At 39.6% G+C, this 12,576-nt stretch overlaps 1 protein-coding gene across 1 annotated transcript; it reads left to right on the forward strand.

Annotated features, from left to right (window-relative positions):
- Positions 1-6,117: 6,117 nt before the first annotated feature.
- On the forward strand, positions 6,118-11,823 carry ndufa4l2a (NDUFA4 mitochondrial complex associated like 2a). Its single transcript, XM_026155221.2, has 4 exons — positions 6,118-6,371; positions 9,671-9,756; positions 10,459-10,519; positions 10,619-11,823. The coding sequence occupies exons 1-4, from the start codon at positions 6,327-6,329 to the stop codon at positions 10,673-10,675; spliced, it is 249 nt and encodes an 82-aa protein (XP_026011006.1). The 5' UTR covers positions 6,118-6,326; the 3' UTR covers positions 10,676-11,823.
- The last annotated feature ends 753 nt before the right edge of the window (positions 11,824-12,576 follow it).

Consider the following 12,576-nt stretch of genomic DNA (forward strand, 5'->3'; position numbering starts at 1 on the left):
TTGTGTGCTGCAGTATATCGTTCTACCACTAGATGGCACAAATGAACACAAAATCTTACTCTGGCTTCACTATTATTCAGTTACAAGCAGTATTTAGTGTTTTGTACTAATAGTTTATGTAAGTCGACTTATCAGCCAGACTGAAGGAGACATATTCTTACCACAGTTTTAGCATTCTTTCTTTAATGCTAAAACTGATTGGACTTTATTCTCATGGAGTCGTTGGACAGCAGGTGAATCTGGTCTGCTGTTGACAGAGTATACATCTATACCTCCACACTCATCTGAAAATTTTGAATCTTGTCTGACACACCGTGAGTTGCCTTGGAGGGTGTGTGCATTGCATTGTTTCTCAGTCCTCTGAAGTCTAATAGCATCATGTGGCGTTAAACTGTGCTCAAGGTTCAGAACGTTCTGCTTTTCCCAAAACAACTGTGTGGCGACCCCACTCATAAAATAGCCCCCGGTTTCCACAGCAGGGCTGCACTTGGCTAATCGGAGCCAACACAGGCCAGTGACTGCAGGTTAATTGGCTCAAATGTAACTAGAGGGATTAAAGGGCAAAAACAAGGCAATCTTTTATGTGTGAAAATTAGTAACCAGGATTTATTTCTATGGCTACGCTGCAGTCCAGCCAGGCTTTCCTAATGATTTTGAGGGGAAAAAACCCAGCAGATGTTCTCTACCTTCTCCTTACCATTCAGTGCACAGCATTCACAGCAGGTGAATAATGTCTGACTAAGTTGAGATTCTAAAAAATGCAAAAAACTCTTTAATCCTAACCGTTTTCTGAGGTCAGGATCTCCAGTGGCCTTATTCTTCTCGCTGCTGTGATGCAGTTATTGTACACCCTACACACAGCTGTGATGCACAAGTCAAGCACTGCTGCTGATACTGTAGGTACACCATGCAGATCTTGTGTATTCTTAAACAAGCCTGCTCTGTCTTGCACCCTGTTTGTGCCACCAAGTTGGCCAGTGTCCAATTAGGAGGATTTATTTGTGAGCTCCAGTGTTGTAGGTCAGCAGGAACGCCAGGCAGCTCAGAGCACATGTCACAGTCCTGTTGTAAAGGGGAGGAAAAAATAATGACCTGGAGTTGGAGCTGTGACAGATGCCCAAAAGGTATTATTTTTCTTAATGGATGGCCAATATCAGTTATGTTATTGCTTCTGTGTAAAACTTGTTGTATTGCAGACAGATCCTCAGTGAAATTATCCACTTCCCTGCCAGTTCAAAGTTCAAAGAGGTCTTCATGGTTGCGATATATGTAATAGCCTGTCAGCAGAGTGTCTTGTTGGCATAGTTACGGATGATGTAAACCGGGTTACAGTGAGTCTGGGATGCTTTCTTGCTCCTCCATCTCTCCTCCTGCCTTCTCTCTTGTCAGTCATGGCGTTTTTTTTTTAAACTGTAAACACACATGCAAACATGAAGGTGACTCCAGCTTTAAACCTGCTGATTTAGAGACACGTAATGACTGAAATCATTAAATGAATCTAAAAATATGGGATCTGATGGATTATTGTAAATAGAAGTTTCACATAATCATTACATGTTCATGTACTTCTTTATCATTTTAAAGTCCAACTACATTTAAATAGGGCTTTTTTTTTTTTGCCTGCAAATGTCACTTCAGTATCTCATCCCCCTCCCGGAGCTCACCGTGCCAGCTGCTGTCAGTCTGACTCTGACATGCTGCTCCAGTGGCTGTCTTGAATAAGACTTCCCCTCCATTAATGCAAGCTCCTATAAGCACCCACAGTTACGGTTTACAATTAAAATTCACTTTGGTTTTCTGCAGAAACCTTTTAAAATTCAGTTAACATTGCAAAAGGTGATTTAAATGAGCCTAAAAGGGTAAAAAAAGAAGTGATATGATTGTTCCAACATGATGATCTAACCCTGGTTTTCTGGCTGATAGTTCAGAGGCTTCCCACAGATGCTTGATTAGATGTCACCTGGGCAGTTTGGAGTCAAAGTCTACAACCTGATTTTTGCTGTGTTCCTTGATCCTTTCTTGAGCACTTCCTGCAGTGTAACAGGATTCCCTAGTGGATCCCCGTCTACTTGATCTGCAAGTTTAGATGGTGTGTGTCAAAAATATGAATGCAAAGACTCAAGGTTTCCCTGCAGACGATTGCACTATAAGAAAGTGACCTGTCTGCGCTTATAATCTGTGGGTATGACTCATATTTTTGCTAAATAAACATTTAATGTGGTCAATCAAAGTAAAAACACATTGACATCATGAATTTAAATCCATTACTCCATTAAAAATTCTATCATGTACCACTGTCTCGAGTTTCCTGACTCCCAGAACGGGACTTCAATGATTCATCTTCAACGGACATGTTGGCTGCCGTCCAACCAGAGAAGCTTTATGTAGATGCTATACAATAACATCAACATTTGGAGCTGACTGACCCTGACACAGCTGGTATTTCCTGCACTGACAGAGAACATGGACAGTCTGTGAGTAGATAAAATTACTGTAAGGATAGTGTACTAAAAATCATTTGGAGTATTTATGCACAAGAACAGAGGCTATTGCAAGCTCATATTCATACTATTGACAAAGGAGCCATATAGTAACCGACTTCAAAAGCACAAATAAGTAACCTTTAAAGAAGATTCCAGCTGTTTAAGCCACTTCTCTGTTGCCCGTGAATATGTTATTCAAGGAACTGTGTGATGCAAAAGTAGAATTTTTATCTACTTAAAAATCTTAAAGGCTTTTTTTGTTTGAAAATACTATATATTTTTCACAGAGGAAAGTTGGCTGTGCTGCAGGAACACTTTGAGAAGTTTGTGGATGTTTTAAAACAGTTTTTTGCTCAGTGAAAACCTGTCACTTTTTTCACACCTTTGTAAGTGACTTGAACTGAACTACAAACTTTCCAGAGTCGCCTTTGAAGGCAAAAGTAGGCCATGCTTTTATACTAAAAAAGGTATTTGGAATCTGTCTCCTCATCAGCTGTAAAACGCTCGCTGGGTATATACTGATTATCGTTGTCATTTGCCTCTCTGACTGCGCAGCCTTGAAGGGAAATTTAAACACAGACATAAAAGCTTTATCTCAGTGCGAACACGTAATCTCACATGGATCAGAAAAGAGGTCAGAGACACACTTTTATCCCTCGGGGCTGTACCCTGCATCCTCGGGGTGTGGACGGCCAGAAAACTAGTTCCAGCTGATCCCTATAGCTGTTTATCTTTAAGAAACAGAAATGACAGTTACGGCTATACGTCAGCAACACTCAGCACTTTTACATCAGACAAGCACAACATGTCACAGAGTCACAAATGAAGTGTGAAAACAAAAATAGTGTGAGCCTCACTACTGAAGCAGTTTTTAACAGTTTTGAAAGTTTGCTCATCTGCAGCCATTATGTTTATTTTAACACAATGCCAAAGAGGAAAGGAGTCAACAACAATGTTTAAAAAGCAATTGTTGCTCATCAATCAGGAAAGGGTTTTAAGTCAATTTCCAAACAGTGGGAAGTCTGTCATTCTACAGTGAGAATGCTCAGCATATTCTCCCCAAGGTCAGGCTGTTCAACCCCAAACCAAAACCAACCAACCAACCAACCAACCAACCAACCAACCAACCAACCAATACCAACCCAACCCAACCCAGCCAATCAATCAATCAATCAATCAATCAATCAATCAATCAATCAATCAATCAATCAATCAATCAATCAATCAAACAGACCCAAGAGATACATCTCTGACTCTACAGGGCTCAGTTTGCATTTTAAATATTAAAGTTTGTGACAGCATAATTAGAAAAACACTGAATAAGTGTGGTTTGCTTGGAAGGGTTGTCAGGAGAAAGTCTCTACTCTCCAAATCAACAACTGGAACAATGTCTTAATAATAAACAGCACCATTTTTGTCAAAAACCAAATAACATGTCAGCACAAACACCTCATATCAACAGCCAAGCATGGTGGTGGAGGGGTGATGATTTAGGCTTGTTTTGCAGCCACTGGATCTTGGGCACCTTGCAGTCATTGCACCTCTGTATACAATATATATATTGTATATAATATATAAGTATTCTACAGTCAGATGTGAGGCTATCTGTCCAACAGCTAAAGCTAAAGAAGCAATAAAGGTGCTGCAATGATCCAGTCAAAGTCCAGACCTCAACATGACTGAAATGCTGTACCGGGACCTTAAGAGAGATGTGTATAAAAGAATGAGGATATATTTAAAAAACCCAACACAGTCATATTTCTCATTTTTAAACCCCTTTTAGCATTTACAATTTAAAACCCCAAACCTAATTTAGACGCTTTCATTATTATAAAGCTGTTGTTGGAGAGTTTTTCAGATATTAGCCGTCTGGCTTCTCCTAATTATAACTCAACTAAAAGAGATTTGCATTGCGATACTCAAAACACCAAAAAATAAATAAATAAAAAATACATTTGATAAACTCTCTTCCAAATCTTGATGTGAGCAGATTTATACAGGTTCATTTGTTTTATACAGTCCAAATCAACTAGCTGGAGAACTGTGCTAGACACTAAAACCATTGAAGTTTTTTCAAAAATTATTTATTCATAATTAATTTATATTCTACAGTTTTTTGTTTGTTAACCACTTAACTTTTGCCCCCGAAAGGAAGACAAGTCCACAGAGTGTGAAAAGATTGATGTTTCCACAACATCAGCAGCACAGGCACTGAACGCACAGTCTCTTTGAGAGTAGTTCCAGGCACTCATTTGCAATTTGCAAAAGGTCTGACTACCACACACACACACACACACACACACACACACACACACACACACACACACACACACACACACACACACACACACACACACACACACACACACACACACACACAGGAGGGACCATGGCCCTGTCTCACTCTGGGATTCATTACCTTTTGCAGGCACCTTGTCTGAGGCCGATGAAGTCATTATAATGAATCTCTGCTGTTATGAAAAACCTTGTCGGTCTAGCTGTGCAAATGATCCATTTTCATTTGTAAGAAGAAAAAAAAGGCTAAAATAGTATTTAAAAAATTAAAACGTGTAGACAGAAAATTATTTAAACCTGTTTTAACCACAGCACTCATCATGTCGACTTTTATTATGCTGCTTTATTATCTAGCACAGACATCTGGGACAACACATCTGTGGAGTTGAAAGTGAGGCCATCGTTTATTAAATTGAGTTGTATTTGTTTTCACTTCTAATTAAATTGAAGTGCAGTGAATCAGAGACACGGGTCCATTAGGCAGACTGGGACTGGGACATTTTCTTTTGATGACCAAAGGCAGCGTGCATTTTACGCGAGCGAGCACGTACGTTAGCGGCTCTACTTCTATCATCATCAATCAGTGCAATAACCCTTTAAAACGCAACAGTGTAGCTGATAAGCGTTGTCGCCCTGACCTCTGCTCATTGATGGTTTTACCTTTATTTAATCACAGCAACGGCCGTAATGTGAAGGGTACGTGTTACTTCTGGTGTTCAGACTAAACTGGGTTATGTTTGCTTTTTAGATTTTCCTTTTTTTTTTAGATGGCTTAAACTGTGTTGCCACATTTCACACACTTGGTGTGCATCTAGCTCTCTGACTGTGCTGAAATAAAGCAAACATGCTGGTTGAGCATCCTTGACTTTGGTTGCCAAGTCAAGCCCAGAGAATCTGCTGCTAAAGAGCATGCAATATGGACACATCGCAAAAGCGCATTTCATTAAGATTGTGTAAATTGTATTTTAGCAACAATCAAACGAACATTTGGTTAACTTAATTATTCAGGATCAAAACACGCTCACGCAAGAATGAGCCTCATTCAGGACTTGGGTCTTCTCTTTGTGGATCTGACAAGGGTCCATATTCCCTAATGGCATTTAAAAGGACACAGCGTTCAAATGGTTTTCCATTTCCTTTAGTCAGCTCCCAAATGACCGACAAGTCTTTAAACACAGTGAGGGAAATGGTAGAGAAAACGCCTCTGAGGTCTGAGACAACCCTACTTCTTTTAATTGAATGGCCTGATAGCATCAAATGTCTCTTTTCTGGATATCAAATAACGGTTTACTGGGGCGAAACTTTTCCGTTTAAATACAAACTATTAACCAGTGTCCAGCACAGTGTAATTACCCAACAGGGGAACAGCAGTGGCTGTAATCAGATGTAAAACGACCTCCTCCTCTCTCTCCTCCTTCTCCCGCCTCTCCCAGCAACAGGTCTACATCCCGTCTGGGCTCGGCTGTGCAAAGCTTGTGTTTGCTGTGAACAAAGGCCTGAATTCATTTCTTTTCATGCATTGTTCCTGATTTACTGTAAACTGGAGCAATGATGTTTCGGGCAGCAGTCGAGCATGCTAAGAAGCACCCCGGTGTAAGTAATCTTTTAAATTCTCGATCAGTTTTTAGGTGTTTCAAATTTTGATAAGCCATGTCCAGCTTCTTTTAACATGTAACTTACATTTTAATAGAAATCCATCAACTGCTCTGCATTTCTGAAATTTTGCTTAGTGTGTTGAAATTATTCAAACATGCTTCACTGAATGAAACAAAACCAAAGCTGCACTAGAAACTCAGTTTGTCACTAGCGAGGTTGGATAAACACTTGAATCCTAGGATGGTTCTTTTTTTTCAGCTCGTTAAAATAGTATTAAACCCACAGGTTTATATATATATTGGTTTAGACTATGCTCAAAGAAAGTATTGCCCAATGTTAACAATTGCTGCACATAACTGATTTGATTCTAGTGCCTGTATTAACGCAAACTTCATGACATCCTAAGTAGTGTATATATGTAACAGGTAAATGAACTGGTTAAAGCAGCAGGTCTGTTTAGAAGTCTAATTTTGTCTCATCTAATCTTATCTTAGCTCTGTTTCAGTCTGTTAAATTGCTCCAGTTGCTCGTTTCAAAATCAAGCTGAACTGAGAAGCTTAAGACATCAAAAACACATCAGCGACTTCCGCAAACCCCTTAAATCTAAACTGACAAAAATCTAAGCAGTTCACAAATGTTTAGTAAGAAATTTTTAAATTTGAGTTGTCCCTACAGGGCAGGGGATTATTTTTGCAGTTTTTAACCGGCTCTGCTGTCAGAGAGGGGAGTGACAGAGTTTTAACTTCTTCTCACTGGCCTCCCAGGAGAAGGGAAGAGAGAGAGAAGCAGCGGGGAAGAAATCCGTATGAGACTCTACCAGCGCTCCGTGATGTGGTCTATCATCCTGACAGGCAGAGATACTGAGAGACAGACTCTAAGGGAGAGCGGGAGTGAGGGAAGAGCTGCAGGAGGCAAATCCCTGTGAGACTCTACAACCCTCCTTGATCAAGTTACAACAAACAGAAAGAAGGAGAGACTGAAAGGCTGTTAGAGAGAGTCCGAAACTCTGAGCCCCACAGACAGAGAATGAGCCAGATGAATGCATCGTTGGTCAGATGGGAAAGTAGATCGAGAGTCAGGGAGACAGACAGAGAGGAGATGGAACCAGTGATTAAAACCAGAATGAGACAGACAGATAGGTGGTGGCAGCACTAAGACAAAGACAGACTGAGGGTCAGTTATACAGACTGTGTCCAAAAATACACTTTTCACAAGTGTGTGAATGTCAGAAAATTCTTGTACCCGAAAAAAAATGGCACATGGAAATCCAGCATGTGAAGTTCCTTAGAACCAGTGATCACTAACCTCTTAATAAATACCTTTGTGCATCTGTGGCTTCGTAAAAATGAAAAACACTTGCAGCAGTGCTAATGTGGACCAGGAAGACAAGGCACAGTTGCCATATTGGAAATAAATAATATGGCATGCTGCACACTATTTCTTTCAACTATCCAAAAAATAAGCAGGCAAGTGCTTCTTACTTGGCACAAAGATTAACTGTGAAAATTGGTGTTTCAGTGACGGCTCAGGCAGTGTAAAGCTCATTGCATAAAGTCAGTCTCCACGGGGGATGTCAGAGCAGAAAAATCGCTGCTTGCAAAGTAAAGCTTTTCCAGAGGACTTGGAATTAGGTCTAATCAACAGTGGCAGCACATTGTTTTGGTGGAGTGAACCAAAACACATTGTTTTATTGGACCAGATGGAGTTCAGCAGGTTTGGTGTGCCAGCTGTAAAACACGGAGGTGAGGGTGGGTTTATGTAGTACTAAATCACACATTATGAAAATAATAATAAAAAAATACAGAAACTTTTCTTCTTTTACTGTATTTTTTGTGTTGTTTTACACTCAGTGCATCAAATTTGAATTTTATTTACAGCATTAAACTAGAATTAAACAGTTTTATCTTAAACAAATATTTATTTGTTTGTCATTTTATTTACGTCATATAATTTGAAATAACAAGAAAATTCTGTAAAAGCAGCAGCAAAAGTTTTTTTTTAAAGAAGTTACTGACAGAGAAGTCAGAAGTACAAAATTTCCCTCTGAGATTTAATTATATAAAACACGCACAGACATGCGCCAGATGTGTGTCAGCACGTTCACTGGGATGATGCAGGGTGACGGAGCAACAGCAGGCCAAGACTCAATCCCCTGAGCTTCAGTGGGCCAGCTGCTCAGATCACCTCTGTTACGGCAGATATTAAGTATAGACTCAGTTTTAAATCGAGTGTCTGTTTTTGAATAAATGATGCTATTGCTTAAGGCTGACAGCTAATTTAGAAGAAAGTTTCTCACAGCTGAATAAGTTGGCTCACATCGCGCCTCACTTTAGCTTAAAAAAAAGATGTGCCGCATCTGTCTTGAAATTCAAGGAATGTGCTTTTTCTTACTGAGACATTCGACTTGCAGACTGTCAGGAGTCACGAGGCTGAAGATGATGCAGTGCTGGAAAGGACTAACAGCTTCCCATCGTGATAATAGTTATTTAACAACCTTTAACATTTCTGTTTTTTGTGACCGACAAATCTGGATTTTCTTTTTTATTCTCAGTCATGGAGGTGGGGATTTAACACACTTGGATGCTGTGATGACAAATCTGAAAATGACAGGTTAGCTGAAGTGTAAAATAAATAAATAAATGAATAAGAAGATTTGGCTTCACCAAGAAGAATCATCAAGCGTCACCAGTGAACTTCTATGCCAAAAGAAAGAACAACGCAGCCCACATGTTCCCTAAAAGTAACATACAAAGAGACAAGTTATACTACCCTTCCTGTTATTGTGCACATGGTAACAATGGATTTTTGTGAATATATTCAGGGTGGTATGAGTTTATCTTGAATAAGGACTGCAGAATGACAAATAAATAAAAATGAAAAATCAGCCGAAATAGAAATAATGCTCCAAACGATCATTTGAAGGGAGTAAATGCCAGCTCTGTTTTTCTAAATCACATAAGACAAACAAACTGCTGCTGGCAGAAAAATATCCAGATTACGTATATCAGCCCTGGATGTGGCAGTCCCTGGGGTCTTCATCTGTCTTCAGGGTGGTCTACGATGCATCTGGCTGAAATGTATTTTATCAGCTTTCCTGAGTTTCCTGAGCTCTTTCTTTTTAAGTCAAACGTCCATTATGTTAAAACAAAACAGCATCTTGGCCTTGCAGCAAAAGGTACAGCTGCCAATACACCAGTGAAGAGTGTGGTGCAGATTAGCATGTAGGCGTAAATGTGTTGTCTTTTATGGTTTAAGTGTAAAATATGTGTAGAAGCCTAATTCTTATTTTTCTGTAGCTCATCCCCCAGTTCTTCTTCATTTGTTTGGGAATGGGCGGAGCATCCTTGTATCTGATCCGGCTGGCCAGAGGACCCCATGTTACGTAAGCACACATAAATTTCTGACTTTTGATCACGTGTGAGAACTTTTTAAAAACATAATTTAATTGTTCGTTATCATTACTGTTTTTCAACTGACAAAAAACAACAAGCTAAAAGTCATTATCCCACCATCTTTTAATGAAATGTGTCACAGCTGGGAGACCCTGTGTTTCCTCAGGTTCGCACATCTGTTTAGTTTTGTTTTCACTTTAATTGCATGCAACTTCCAAAGAGCAACCAGTCCCCACCTACTGGATGATCACAGATGGACTCCAAACAGAGAAAGGACTTAGCCGTCCTTCTGTGATAGGCTTGATTTCACCCTGAAATGCACATTTGTTAAAATTTATTCAAAGGCGTGCGGAGAGGAGATGAATAAATGTTTCACATTCTAAGTGGAGGGATTTGTTTCAGGATGGTTTCTGTCACACGGAGTCCTGCCTACTCTTATCCTTTTTGCTTGGACTTTCTCTTCTCCTGCTGTTTCCCAAGCGCTTGATATAAGAAACTCCAACAACAGCAGACATGGCTAAATGCTTTTTACAAGACCTCACGGGATGGAGCACTGTCTTGTTGTTTCTTTAGCTTCTTTCTTATTCTATTTACCAGTTGAACAAAGCGGGGATGAAACAAAAAAGCTCTCAGGAGAGAGCTTGATTAACTTTTCATCAGATTTAATCATTTAATTTTCTCTGTGTCTTCAGCTGGGACAAGACCAACAACCCAGAGCCATGGAATAAACTTGACCCGACTTACCAGTACAAGGTAAGGCAGCACATGAACTCTAATCTGACTGTGTTTTACTGTCGATTGATCGTTAAATCAACGTACACAAACACAGTCTTTTTCTACTTTCCCCCCCAGTTTGTGGCCATCACCACAGACTACAAAAACCTGAAGAAAGAGGGACCTGACTTCTGAGTCTCACAAACCAGAGTGTAATTAAAAAACAAAAAAACCCCATAAAGGATGACAGATCCTGATCTTGGGTCAGACTCATCCCCCCTGCCCTTCCTATACTCAAGAAAAAAAAATTCTTTGGCCTCATAAAAATGAATAATTTTGTGTAAAATGCATCTGAAATAATCATTAAGAAAACATACTTGGTATAAACTGATAAACTGAATGTAAATAAATCAAGAATCCAGAAATAATTACTTGTGTAATAAAATCACATGGAATATTTACATCTAGTCAAGTTACTTATAGTTAGCATTTTGGACATAAATATTATAAATACGCTGCAGACGGGGGAAACAGAGTCCAGATCAGGATGCGCCTTTAGTGTCTCTGATTCTGTGTGATGTTTGCAGAGCTGCTGGTGACCTGGTTAATGTGACCGGGATTGTCGGTCAATCAATCCTGAAGGCCCATATGCATGATAGAAAAACAGGCTTGTTTCCACATATATGCACAAACTCAGCCTTTATCGTATGTCTGGCAACACATTGCTGGCACCGGAACAATGGTTTTGCATGTTCAGACAATTGTAATCACAAATACAAGCCCATCATATTGGTCTGTTTGAGAAGGTTTCATGGTATTCAAATATTTATATGTAAACACACGAGTAGTATATGAAAATATAGTCAGGGTTGGGTAGATCTGTTTTATGTGTTGGACAGAAATCAACTGAGTTGCCTTTAATAAGAAGAAAAAGTCAACTATTCTATATCTAGAAATGATTGATCATAAAAGTAAAATGAGGAGATGAAGCCTGTAAATGCTTTGTACTGCTTTTTGCTGTGGTTTTCACTTCCTGAAGGTTGTATTTCAAACTTCTGTATACACTCTTCCTCTGTTGCTGATTTTTTTGTTTTCCTCATTATTTGTGCAAGTGAGGAGCTTTAATTGCACCAGCTTTTCATAACATGACACTGGCCTGCTGTGCTGCATCACAGTGAAGGTCATATTAGTGTGACCAGACTGCATGTATTCCTTCATAACTGTCACATGATTGTAGGTTTAGCAGCCACTAAATTCAGCGATGACTGTGTAAGTTATGAAAAAAGATGAGATGCATCAACTTTGCTGAATTCTTTCAATAAATAAAGTGTTATTTGTGTTTAGAAGAGCCTTTGTTGTCACTCTGCACTTTCCAGCGCATACACAGGTGACTTTCCTCAAACACCTGCACCGAACGGAGCCAGATACCGATCTTTTTCCACACCTACGCATTCAGTAACTCTGATGGAACCGATCCATCTGTTGGCAATGCAGCTGTCACTCTGCAGCCTGATTAGTGTTTTTACAACTGCATTTAATGTGTGTGGTTGCATTTTGTATTTGTGTTTATCCGTGTGTACCAGTGTGTGTGACAGGAGCTCACCATCTTTGATGAATGACAGCCAAGGCAGGACGCTCAACAGTCCTCCCCCTGAAAGACTTTGATGTATAACCTGTGCACGTGTCCTACACACACCATCTTATTTTCCATTAATATATAGGACATGAAAAAGTCTTAATTTACCTCTCGTTTCTTTGTGTTTTGCTGGGAATAGGTGCAAACATACATAAAATATAAAAACAGTCTGCACAGTTCTTCCAAGCTAGTCAATATCTGGTATGACCACCTTTGTTCTTCAACACAGACTGAACTGTTTTAGGCAGCTTTCCAATAATTTCTTTTAGTAGTCTTCAGGAATCGTTCTCTCCTTCTCTTGAAGGGCATCCAAAGCTCTTCTTTGGATGGTTGGTCCCTTTTGGTTTGTTCTCTGTCAAGATGATTGGCCTCCCCAGATACCTTCAGTAATGTTGAGGTCAATGGGGAGGCCAATACATTGTGTGTTTTTCTATCCAGGTATGCTTTTACTGTACTGGCA

Source organism: Astatotilapia calliptera, chromosome 20 (genome assembly GCF_964374335.1).
Source record: "Astatotilapia calliptera chromosome 20, fAstCal68.1, whole genome shotgun sequence".
NCBI lineage: Eukaryota > Metazoa > Chordata > Actinopteri > Cichliformes > Cichlidae > Astatotilapia > Astatotilapia calliptera.